The sequence below is a fragment of the Eurypyga helias genome, unplaced genomic scaffold, assembly GCF_000690775.1.
Source record: "Eurypyga helias isolate BGI_N326 unplaced genomic scaffold, ASM69077v1 scaffold18144, whole genome shotgun sequence".
Lineage (NCBI taxonomy): Eukaryota > Metazoa > Chordata > Aves > Eurypygiformes > Eurypygidae > Eurypyga > Eurypyga helias.
The window spans coordinates 14,529-27,914 of NW_010248390.1; the positions used below are offsets into that span (position 1 = coordinate 14,529).

The 13,386-nt window shown below is 41.6% G+C and overlaps 1 protein-coding gene across 1 annotated transcript; it reads right to left on the reverse strand.

The window, feature by feature from the left end:
• Window positions 1-1,023: 1,023 nt before the first annotated feature.
• On the reverse strand, window positions 1,024-12,566 carry LACTBL1 (lactamase, beta-like 1). Its single transcript, XM_010151035.1, has 5 exons — window positions 12,471-12,566; window positions 9,621-9,778; window positions 7,746-7,993; window positions 4,703-4,808; window positions 1,024-2,002 (listed from the first exon to the last, which is right to left on the reverse strand). The coding sequence occupies exons 1-5, from the start codon at window positions 12,540-12,542 to the stop codon at window positions 1,024-1,026; spliced, it is 1,563 nt and encodes a 520-aa protein (XP_010149337.1). The 5' UTR covers window positions 12,543-12,566.
• Between the last annotated feature and the right edge of the window lie 820 nt (window positions 12,567-13,386).

The window sequence follows — 13,386 nt, forward strand, 5'->3', positions numbered from 1 at the left end:
CCACAGTGATATGGTGTTGGCCATTAATGATATATCATCTGTTCTGCCTGTCTTGGCATTGAGTGGACAAGAAGAGAGAAGAAAACACACGTATGTCTTTGCAGATTGCTTGTAGATGCACCTGTCCTAAATGTAGAGCTCGGCAGGCTAATGCACTTTCCCTTAGCACCTTCCCTCATAAATGCATAAACACAATGGGTACATATCAATACAGACACCCTGCCGAAAACACACACACAGATTGCCATGCATTCCTATACTTAAGCCACACTCACACACTTACCTATATACTGAAATAGTCACAAGACTGAGTCCAGCTGCAATATATCCCTGTATATTCATATAGCCCTGCTCACAGAAGTAGGCTTTAGCTTCTATACTTAAGGGCTACAGTATCTTCTGTCTGACAACCGCTTTTGCAGAAATCCATGGAGCTAAGCCATGACCACATTGATGTCTGCTCTTTTCATAGTTGCCTTGTTGTGATCCAGGAAAGAAATACCCCAGGTATTGCAAACAGGGCTTGGTATCAGGCTGGTGTAATTTTCTAGCACATAATGCTTTTGGCAAACCAATGTGAAGAATCTTGTTCATGGTAGGTAGGCTTCTGAAGACCCCTGAAAAAACCCTTGGACTGAAGAAGAGAGATTTTCAGAGAAACACAGGAAATTCTCAGCCTTTTGATATCATTCAGTAACCAGAATGGTCATCAAACAATGTAAGTGTGTAGACTTCAGTGCTGGGCTTTTTTAATGGCATTCAAACACACTCCATCCGTCATATTCCCACCTCTTTTTTCCACCAGCATCCCCACTTTCTAGGTGGCCTGTTGCACACTGCCAGTGATTGCAAGCCACTGAACTAATTTTATAAGTGGGATATAACATATTTTTTTGGAAAGAGTAATTTTCCACCATCTTTCTCTTTTAAATGACATCCATAAAGCCACACAAACAGGAGAGTCTGGTAAGACACAGATTTGGAGCCACCTCCCGGAAGTGGTCAGAAAAATAGAGGGGACATTTAGCTATAGAATGCGGGTTTATGAAGTACACGCACCACATTGTATGTGTTCAGCCCTGGTGCATCAAAGCCAGGAGACAAACCCTTGTGATCAAATGGATAAAAGTTAAAGAGCTGCCCATTTTGGGTCTCCAGTGAAATAGATGCAGAGCCCAGGTGCAGAACACATGGGAACTCCTTGTCAAAAACAACTTGGAAAACGCGATCTTCCAGGTGGTGGAGCTTGATTGTTCGGTATTTTTCAGGAATCAGCTCTTCCACATGAGGCCCAAACTGCTGCATGACCAGCACCCCACCAGGTCCAACTTTGATCTCGTAGAAAGTCAGATTGGAATAGGTATAGTAGCCAACATAAGGGCCTGGACTTGGAGGAGGAATCAAGCTTTTCTCTGCCTCTCTGAATGCCGTCTCCATGGCAGGAATAAGGTACTCATATGTCTGAGTCACAATATCTCCACCCTGAGGCCTGGGCCCTGCCATCAGTACAATGAAGCTCAGGCGAAGCTTGGGGATAAGGGAGAAAGTAGCTGAATAACCATCAAGGTCTCCATCCTTCCTAATGATATCATATCCCAACTGCTCGTTTATCTCCCAGGGCGTGCCAGTCTTGTTAGCAAAGTATTCAGTAGAACACTTAAACAGAGGGGTCAGCATTGTCTTCACTGTGTCAGGCTCTAGGAGACGACGGTGGTAAGTGCCTAAGAAGACCATTGCCAGCTTGGCAAGGTCAGCAGCTGTGGAGTACATCTGGCCAGAAGGCCTGTACCAGCCAAGGTCATAGAGAGGGGCTGGCTGCTGGCTGCCATAGAAACCCACAGCCATCTGAGAGCGGATTGGTGGTGTGATGTCGAAGCCAGTGTCCTCCATGCCCAAGCGGTCCAGGATGTTCTCTGAGATCCAGCGCTGGTATTGCCCCTCAGCTGCATGCTCAGCTAGCACATGAGCCATCAGTGAGAAGGCCAAATTGCTGTAGTGGCATCTAAAACAAAGAAGAAATACATCTGGATCAGCCTTACCTCAGTGATGCAGTGTAGGTTTGACTATGCAAGAACAGTTGGAAGGTCACTCTTTGGGGAAAAAATTGTCATTTTGTCACATGACATCAGTAGAGTTATTTAACTCCTATGTACAGAAAACTGGAGACAGAAAACTAAAAAAAAAAACCACACCAAAAAAACAACCCACCCCTCCTTTATGCAAAACCCTATATATTAGCATATCCTGACTTACTGTTTATAATTGTTCATCAAAGAATATATCCATTTGTTTTAAGAGCATAGCTGAGAGTTACTGGTGCTTACCTTAAATTCCCAGGTAAGCTTCTTTGGAGATATAACATGGTACAGTCACTTAAGAACCTAAGCTACCTTAAGATGGTGCGAGCACTGGAAAGTCTACAAAGCAGCATTCAGCAATGTAGAGTCATTAAAGACATCTGAGTGCTTGAGTCTTTAATATCCATAAAGTGATTTAATTCTTTATACCTCAGTTAAGTTTAATGACATAAGACATGGATGGGCAACAGTTTTCCAAACACATTTTCAAAATCCCTGATGTTTTTTTTTCAACCTTGCTTGGTTAGTTTTTTGCATTGTGTGAAGCCACACATTGCACTGTTGCCTATATAGATCATAAATTTCATACCACTTCCACCATTTACAGACGATCTACCTGAATAAGTGCATAATGTGTGTATACATATATATACCCCAAGAATAAATACATCCAGGATCTAAAATTTTATATCTGAAATGGAGCTGAAGTTCAACCTACTCAGAAAAGCATGTTAAAATTTCTGTATCAATGCATGAGTATTTCCTTAGTAAGAACATTCTGTTAGCTGTGAAGTATATCCAGGAACAGGGAGACAGAGTTAAAACTGTCAACATGTAAAGTAATCAGGGGGGATGTCCTTGTGTATCTTAATGGTTAGCATAATATAAACACCAAATTATTCTTTGCTGGTTGAAATACTGGCTGCATGTTCAGGCCCAAAGAGTGGTAGTGAATGGAGTTAAATCCAGTTGGTCACAAGTGGTGTTCCCCAGGACTCAGTACTGGGGCCAGTTCTGTTTAATATCTTTATCAATGACCTAGATGAAGAGATCAAGTGCACCCTCAGTCAATTTGCAGACAACGCCAAATCAGGCAGGAGTGCTGACCTGCCTAAGCGCAGGAAGGCTCTTCAGAGGGATCTGGACAGGCTTGATCCATGAGCTGAGGCCGCTGTATGAGGTTCAACAAGGCCAAATCCTCGGTCCTGCACTTGGGCCACAACAACCCCCTGTAACTCTACAGGCATGGGGACATGGGGCTGGAAAGCTGCCCGCCAGGAAAGGATCTGGGGTTGTTGGTCAACAGGGGCTGAACAGGAGCTGTTGTGTGCCCAGGTGGCCAAGAAGGCAAATGGCATCCTGGTCTGCAACAAGAACAGTGTGGCCAGCAGGACTGGGGCAGGGATCGTCCCACTGCACTGGGCACTGGTGAGGCTACACCTCGAATCCTGTGTTCAGTTTTGAGCCCCTCACCACAAGAAGGACATTGAGGTGCTGGAACGTGTCCAGAGAAGGGAACGAAGCTGGGGAAGGGTCTGGAGCACAATTCCTGTGAGGAGTGGCTGAGGGAGCTGGAGGTGTTCAGCCTGGAGAAGAGGAGGCTCAGGAAAAACCTTATTACTCTCTACAACTACCTGAAAGGAGGGTGCAGAAAGGTGGGGGTTGGACACTTCTACAGAGTAACAAGCAAACAGGACAAGAGGAACTGGCCTCAAGTTGCACCAGGGGAGGTTTAGATTGGATATTAGGAAAAATTTCTTCACTGAAAGGGTTGTCAGTCATTGGAACTGCCCGGGGAGGTGGAGAAGTCTTCATTAGTGGTGGACTTGGCAGTGCAAGGTTGACGGTTAGACTCTGTAATCCTAAAGGTCTTTACCAGCCTAAATGATTATATAATTCTATGATTCTCAATAAGATGATAGCATTAAAGTATTAAAATCCTTTAAGGAAAATCCATTATAACCTCCTACATGACATCAAACTGAACTAATAAAAGGTGGCCACGATCAAGCCATTAAGTTTTCTAAGAGTTTTCTATACTTGCAGAATTTGAGACATTGTGAATCCTCAGCAACTCTAGGCAAATTATTTCAGAATGTAATTCTATTCCCTAAAAATTTTGAAGACTTAGAAATTCTGTTTTTCCCAGTTAGTCTGAACCCATTCCCTCACCTGCTGTTTGCTGTACCCTGTTCATATTTTTGAGTGTTTGTAACTCAGGTAACAGACTTATAACAGGCTATATAAATAGTAACAAATACTAATAGAGCATAATTTAGAGACATACAAATCCATGCTGGTTTAAACTGGTTAAATTAACAATGTTTCCACTTTTGAAAGTCTACATCTTTCAAAATGTAAGGTGAATAAGTTGCTATTGGACCTTATTATATCAGTTTAATTTGCCTCATCTAGGCTTTTCACTCAGGCTCTATACACATTTTTAAAAACCCAGGCACTTCCAATAGTCACTTTGTCCAGCCTAAGACAGGTGTGTGGGTAGACGGCTGAAGGGCACTTTAGGACTGGCTGTCTTTTCCACTGACCATAAAGACTGCAGGTGGGGCTAATATCAGTGGAGAACACAAACCCAGTCCAAAAGCTCATAAGTGAATGCATCTGACCTGGTTCCAGGATCAGCGACCAAGACATCATCTTTCAAGAGAGCTAGAGCATCTTGCGTGTTGCCCTTCCACAGCAGGCTGGTAGATCGCAGCCTCCTGGGCAGACCTGTGCCATGGAAAACAGAAGTTAACAGTTTCAGACAAATCATAGTCCAGGAAACGTTGAGTCTGGTGAAGACTGAGCAAAAGGCAATATTCAATGGCAAGATGGAAACAACAGTGATGCGCACGTGTGCTTTATACACATAGAAAATGTCCTTCAAGGACCTGTTCATACTGGACTGCAAGACACAGTATTGAAGTCACGGACTGCTGAATCTGGGTAATAACAAGTCCTACCCGAGCATCAACTCTTATGTTGCTACATTTCAGTAAAAATACCTTGATGAAAGATTAAAAAAACCCTGTATCTCCAAATGAATTTTGGAAGAGAAGGACTTACTGGGTGTTGGGGAAAACCCTGCCCATAGTTACATGTGACTGTATTCCCTTGACTGTAAAGGTGTGCAACAGCCCCTTTAAACAGGTTTTTGGTTTTACATCTCACTATAGAGGACTTGAACTTCTCTGAACCATCCCAGGCTTGATCTAAATTATTTTTATCTTCAGTTGTTGTTGATTGTTTTTTTCTTTCCCCATCTTTGGCAACATTTATCCAGGATTTCTGAATGTAGAAAAACATTTTCTCTTTCCACTTTTAATTCCACAACACTGAACATGGTTTCCCTAGAAACTTTGGGCCAGGAGTTTTTTAAAATGCCACAGCACAGGATCTGTGAATCACCAAGTCCAGAACTAGGATTATATCTGGAATGAAATCCTCATTGCAGTTTACAGCTGACTTTGATTTAGAGGTTAGGAGAACATCAGGAAGCGTACATGACAGAAAAATGACTTGCAATCATTTGCTCAGTGGGCATGTGCTTAATCATGGCAAAGCTGAATGACACCCTATTCTTCTGTAGCAGCAACATATGTTTTTCTCAATTGGCATGATCTTGAGATTTAAACTTGGAATGAGAGCATTTTTTCTGTTTCCAGTCTGTGGTTATTTGTGCAGCTTAATGACGAGATAAGAGATGCACTGAGCATCTTCCAGTAGACAATGGGCTCTCTCATCTCCTACTTGCCACAATGGCAGCAAAGAAAACGTTGCACCACTGGGAGAGCTCACCAGCACCATGCCAGCAGTGCAGTGCCTCTCTTGAGGGTTACAAGAAATGATAAACCAGAGAATGTGTGAGCATAACAGAAAATCCACAGTCACTGATTTATACCTCATGGCCTGCTAGTTCATGTGACAAGTATGCTATTAGTAATTTGCAATAGCAACTCATACTGTCATTCATGTATATTTGGAAATGAATGTCTTAACAAGCTGGAACTTCCCTTTAGCAACATACCCATCAAGTGCTGAGAAGAAAGATCTTTGGAGTTACTTTTGCAATATACAATGTAGAAAAGCCCACATAATGAAGATACATTATAGATCAATTTCCAATGGAGGAATTTACATGAAAAACACTTTACAATGTGTCATGCAGTGATGTTGATCCACAAGCTATGCAAAACTTTTTCCTTTTTGGGTTTTGACAAACAGGAAATGTAACATGTGACCTCAATATTAATTTGATTTTCTACTGTGATTTTGGAACTATGTTTCTACTTCTAAATTGTATGGGTCCATGCTGTTTGGTGTGCTCTGCTAGTGTGGTCTGGGAAATTTTGGCCACATTCTAAAAGAAAAAGACATATGAACATAAAGGAGCTAAACAGGAGCACAAACCCAGTACAGTGATGGAAGTAACGGAATAGCTGCACATTACATGTAATTATGCTATGATCAGGAACACTTTTGACATATGCTTCTTACAAGTATTTCTAGGGCATATCTCACACCTCACTAGATTACAGAGAAATGCAGCAGGGCTTGGAGCTGTAGCCCCTGAACACACTGCTCCTGTAAAGGAGCATCCAGACCTGCTTCAGGTGCTCTTGAGAGTCAGAGGGGACCAGGCAGAGTTAGTGCCCCTTGGGACATCATGAGGCTGGCTAGAGCAAGACCTCGTCTGCAGGGAGAGGATCTGGGCTGGGTTGTGTTCATACCTTTCTTTCTGCTTCCTTCTGCCACTCGCCACTTTTGGTTGTATCTCTGTTTCTAGATTTCAGTTAGATCATTCTTTTTTGAGGAACCCTTATTTTGATATTGGCTTGATTCAGGTGATGCTGTACCCTGTTCTGAGGTACTGCAATTTGTCTATGTGCTACTTTGATCTTAGGTCCTAATTTTAATGGCATTTATTCCAATCTGGAATAATGCAGGTGCTACAGAGTTTAGTCAAAATGCCACGAGATATCAGCACAGTCTCTTTGTCCATTAAATTCTGGAATTTCTGAGTCTAGCACTAGCAGCTTAATTTCTTAGAAAGATTAAAGTTCTCCTGAGTCCTGAGAGATCCTTATACCTTAATGTAAGAGTTACCCAGTTATGAAGGTAGCAGCAGATTAATAGTCTTCTGCTAGCAAGTACAAAGCTATTAATAACTCAGGAATCCCAGATCAGGAATCACACTGACAGCTAAATTTAGCTCAGCAATCAAGGTCTATCTGGTCAAAGCAAAGAGGTTTGGTGCCACTTTGACCCTTAACTCTACATCTCAGAAAAATAAGAGCACTCTGGGATGGAGTACAAAAAAATTGTTATGCAATTGGAGCCTGATTTCAGGTCATGTTACTGTTCTGAAAGAACTATATATTCACCTTGCACAGGAAAAACAATGCTCCAGCCCACAGCGTAGCTTGATCCCTTTCCTAGCAGGTGGCCTGGATGACAGTTTCCTTTTAGCACTTCACGAAGCTGCTCACAGCTTGCTTCCAAGGGTCCTGCCTCACCTCTGGGAAGTGCGAAGGTTCAAGACCCATACTAGGAAATGGCCTCAACAGAAGCCTTTTTTATCCCTGGTATATAAAGTGTTCTATCTTTGGTCTCTTTCAGGTGGCATCGTGGTGGGTAGAGGGTAAGCAGGCAGCAGTGTTGTCTCACCTGAGAGCTGGCTGGCCATTCTGCGTAAGGTAACAGGTGATGTCTTAAGTGGCATTGAGCCTTTTTCTGAATAAATCAGCCCATCTGCTGTGTGTCTCTGTTGTGATTCCTTGAGCCTTCCCAGAGGGTTCTTAATAACAAAGTTCTGGGCATAACGTTCCAATGGGTCATCAAGAGATATGACTTTTCCTTCCTCCCACATCTTGTACAACATAATGGTGGGAAAGATCTTGGAGACACTGGCAATTCTGTAAGGAACAAACATTTGTAGAAATTAAGCATTAAGAAACCCATGAATCAAGGACACATGGTCAGTACATGAGATCCCCCAACTGACTCACATGCAACACTTTTGTTAAATGAGAAGGGAATTGCTAAAATGCAGGTAAGAAGCTTGAATTAATATCCTTAACTCTGGCCTTTATGGACTACAACATAACCTTATCCCCCCAATAGTGCAGTGGGCTACAGAACTTCTTCTGTTCACTTAGTATTAATAAGTTGACATATTTTGTAAATTATTGCTTAGTAAATACCTTAACAAGTTTCAAGTAGTTTATTGGAATTTTAAGGTTGAAATGCCATAAAGTTTTACATTTCATGTTCAGACTTGATATCTGTGTGGCTTCAGAACAGAGTCAAATTTACAAAACATCTTCTGTAATAGGACTCTGGTTCTATTATGTTGGTTTTCAGAAGCAGGGCCATGATTAATAGAGATGGTTGGAAGCATTTGCATTCTGTTGCTAGAATTGAAATTCTTGGACCAACATAAGATGGCCTAGAGTGAAAGCATTTGCCAAGAATGTTCTCATTAATCAAGAATGAAAGTCACATCTTCGAAGATCATCAGATACCACTGTAGTTCCAATCATAAACAATGCCAACTGGCAATAAGTTTTTTGGGGACATCTCTGTGGCATAATTGGTTAGTGCCTTCAGCTGTAAATTAAAAGGTTGGTGGTTCAGGCCCCCCCAGGGACGGGTTCCCCTTATCGTCACCAATGGCAGGGGGGGTGGAACTAGATGACCTTTTAAGGCCCATTCCAACCAAAATGATTCTATGATTCTGGGACAAATAGCATGCAGGGATTTTACCATGATACAGAGGGGGAAAAACAGGTAATCATAGCTGCTGAAACTTTCCAAAATTGTTTATCCTGAGGATAATATATGATAGAGTACAGGCCATACATTTCATATATAGCACAGTTATAAATCATTGAAAACAGATCTTCAAGGGTAAAAAAAGGTTTACTCTTTTCAAAGCAAACTCTTCCTCTGTATTTGTGTTTTGGTTTTGGTTTGGTTTTTTGTTGTTGTTGTTTGGTTGTTTTTGGGGTTTTTTTAACACACTTAAGAGCTAGGTTCTATCTTAATCTAAAAAAGAATAGCCAATATGGCTTTGACTTCACTGCAAAAATGAATAAAAATACAGAACTACTTTATATGTTCAGCATATGTGCTAGTTATCCGTCTTCAGATTTGTGCACTAGGCCTCCCCAAAGCATAGATATATTCCTATGTAAGGCGTAGTATGTTTTCAGGTTCTTCACATGGCCACTGCTATTCCAATTTAAAATATTGTCAGATCAAATTAAAAATAAATTTAAAAAATCTAAAGTAAACAGCTCAGTAAGTCACAAGCACATGATAATTTCGGGACTAACTGAAGCATTATCTCAAAAAGTTTCAGTGTAACCCAGAAGTTTTTGCAATGGACATGACCTAGTAGAAGGTATGGTTTGTTAGAGTGTCTCTATTCCCATATATCAGATCTCCATATGCTATAGTGGCTCTATTCCCAAATATCAGATCTCCATATGCATATCTGCTCTTTTTCTAGCTCTTATGCCTGTGATATATCCATCTCACCTGTAAACAGTGTACTCATTTGGAACCACTGAAGAGGGCTCCGAACCATTCTTCTTCCCAAAGTTGCCTGTCCAGAGCACGGTGTCATTGAAGATAACAATGGCAGACATTGCAGGGAGACCAGAGCTATGAATCTTTTGGCGCAGCATCATATCTACCTAGAGAATGATGGGAAATTAAGAATTTCTAAATGAGAGTCTTGTAATGCATCTAGCCTGTAACAGGTAGCAGAAGACCCAGGCCATAAGACCTCTTTATTTCGTAGCACTTAAGAGAGATTTTTTCCAATGTGTTTTGGCAAAAGAAAATATTGTAAACACACTGTTCCTTTGAATTGCTTATGCTGCATTATCCAGTATCTTTGTTTCAGTCTATATGCCCACTGTGTAGAAGAATGTGGTGGTCATCCTTGTAATACCTATGATGCTTACAAGATTAAAAAAAAATTCTAAAACCTAATAATTGTAATTTCTTCCATTTTAAATTGTACCGTGCACATCTATTCTTTGCACTAGTATTTTAGGTTCAAAGATGTATGAGAAAACTTTTAAAACATCCCATAACACTTTTCCATGAAACATGCTAGACCTTGGATTTCTGTTTAAACCTCAATCTGAGAAATAGCAGTGGGCAACTAGAAGGCTGTGATTGCTCTTTGCTCCCTGTTGTGCCAGGATTGTGTAGAGCTAATCAGCCAGCTGTGCTCCACCCATCACTTGCAAGCAGAATGCATTGGTCTTCCTCTTTTATGACTTTTTCAAAACTATGTCATCATCATGCATAAATTGTCTTTTGCACAGAAAGCTTAAGATATATGAAATGGCCTTCCAGGCCCAGCATTGAGACAAGAAAGGCCAAGCCAAGTGATGTTCTCAGGACCTCTTCACTGGTGAGGTGCACTGACAGCCACCAGTGGAAATAGCAGTTCTTTGCCCTCCACATGTATGTGCCAATGGCCCATCTAGGATGATTAGGTACATCAAGACCTCCAGAGAACAGACTGGTCTCATGTCAGCAAGCATGGTCCTCCTTAGAATTTTCTCAGAGTCTGGCATGTAGACCTGCATGGACCTACAGGAAGTTGACACAAATACATGATGCTCTTCTAAACTCAAGTGTCATTGAACCCAAAGTTCAGCATTTGGATTTCACCACTAGGAAGACTCTTCTGAGGAAAATACAGGTCTTTCTGATAAGCGTTTACCCTCAGAACAGAAATGTTTCTTTAAGCCTCATGCATGAGTGAATGTGACTTTCCTATTTCAAGCTGCTGTGGGCTAGGAAAAAGTCCTCTGCTGTATACAATATAATCACATCTGGTACTGTCCAGAGTCCCAGTTTCAGGGTCCCTGGCCTGGCACAGGATGGTAGTTTGTCTCAGGTAACGCAAGATCTTTAGTGTGGGTTCAAGTCTCCACAGACTTAGGCAGAACCTAAGGGTATTTGATGATAGACTTTTGATGTGCTGGTGTCTAAGCCCCCTTCAAATAACTATGTCTTCCTATTCATTCCTAATGTTCGAGTTCTCTGTGCCTTATTCCATCTGAAAACAGGAATAGTTTCACCAGTCTACTTCAAATAAGTTATGAAGTGCTTGGATACTTCATTTCTGAGGAGCACAAAGAAGATAGGTTAGATGACTCTCTGAGGGACACTCACATTCCCTCACCTCTCTGAATAATCCTAACTGAATAAATACCTCTCTACAGTAATCCCAGAGACAGCAGCAGAGACTTCATAAAAGGGAGTATGAAGTGATAGCAGTTGAATTTCAGCGTATACAACATTATGTGCATGTGGGAAAACAACCCTAACTTCACAACACATACACACCACACAGATGGACAGTGAGCTGGTCATTAGCACTCAGGAACAAGACCCTAGGGGTATGATGAAAGTTCCTATGTAAACACTTGCTCAGTGTCCTGTGACAGAAAGGTAATCAAAGTATGAGGGGTTATTAGAGAAGTAACATAAAATAAAACAGAAAACACCACTTGATCATGGTACAAATCCTTGATCCACTTGCACCTTGAACAGTGTATAGAGTACTAATTTCCCACATCTCAGAACGAGTATACTAGAGCAGGGAAAGATTCAAAGAGGAGTAAAAAGAATGATTAGAGCTGTGGGACAGCTTCTATTATGACTAATTCAGCCATTTACTAAAAAGAGACAAATGAGAGGGTATATTATATGATATGGGTCTACAAAATCAGGAGTGTCCTTTCAGAGTATGACTGTCTTTGTGGTCCATACAGTCAAGGGAATGGTGCAGTATTTCCTCACTGCAAATAAAGCCTAGTAGAATTTCAGACACTGCTAGAACTTCAGAGGCAGTGTATCATACTGAGGAAAAGCAGGTCTCTCATTCAGATGCAAGTCCCCTTCCTCTACCCCTTCCTCTCCATTCCCTTGAAGTTACCTACAAGTAGCTTTTTGATTTTTAAATGGGGAAAGCCAGCAAAGCAATAAAACAAGGAACTGGGAGTGAGTGATGAATAGGAACTAGTTACATGAGTCACCTGCTTTCCAGGACATGAGGGTTGACTAATAGTAGACAAGAAGCCAAGAGCCATTATTTTCTGATGATGTAGAAGACCCTCTGATGGACAAGTAATAATGTTTCTTGATCACAGCTTACCCTTTGAAGATAACTGCTTATTGACCTGTTCTGTATGTTCAGTGAAGTAGTTCCATTACCCATTTCTACATTCCCATGTCCTCCACCTCCTTGATTTCTACTTCCTTCCCCAGAGATGCTCAGGGAAAAATAGATATTCTCCCCTTTACACCTTCAGAAAAGCAGTCATGAGCTCTGTCTCCCTCTGTTCGCTTCTCCCCACAAACCTTTTCCAATGCGTCCTTTAGAATGGGGATTGGGTGGTCCAGTGGTACTGGTTCAGGATAGCGGGGGCACATCTGCACAGCTTCTGATCTCACTTCCATCACAGGTGGGCCTGGAAAACATTTCAAAGACAGTATATGTGACTTCAATAAACACATTAACAAGCTTTAATCTCATCCAGCAGTCAGCACTAGCTTTCTTGCTTGTGTTGTCCAAAGCTGAAGGACACTTCTGCATAGGCAAAAAATTGTTTCTATCTCCCATACAACAGTACTTGAAGAGGGTACTCTCCTCTGTTATTGTTTATTCCAACATGGTACATCAGAGGGGATGGACGGGAGCTGCAATAGTCTTCAATTGACTCTGTAACCTGGAAGAGTAAGGAACTGGGACTACAGAAGACTTTGTAGGGTACCTGACACTGGGATTAGACCTTAAGAAAATGCCCTGCCCATCTCTAGGTGAACATCAGGAAAGTTGGGTTCAGGAGGACAGAGTTGTCCCATGCATATTATAACCTTAGAAAATGGATGTAGAAGTGAAATGTGAGTGCCAGCTGAAATCTAACACTATAACAACCCTTGACAGTCTGCATACCTAATATATTAGCTGTCTTTTGAATTAGCTGTCCTGCATATGCCAGAGACATACCTTAAGAGTACAGGAATCTTGTGAGGTCATGCAGGTAGCAAATTAGAAAGGCTAAAGCCCAACTAGAACTTAATCTGGCCACTGTTGTGAAAAACAACAAAAAATGTTTCTACAAATACATTAGCAACAAAAGGAGAGTCAAAGGGAATCTCCATCCCTTATTGGATGCGGAGGGAAACATAGTGACAAAGGACAAGGAAAAGGTTGAGGTACTGAATGTCGCCTTTGTCTCAGCCTTTAATACCCAGAGCAGTTATCAGCCCCCTG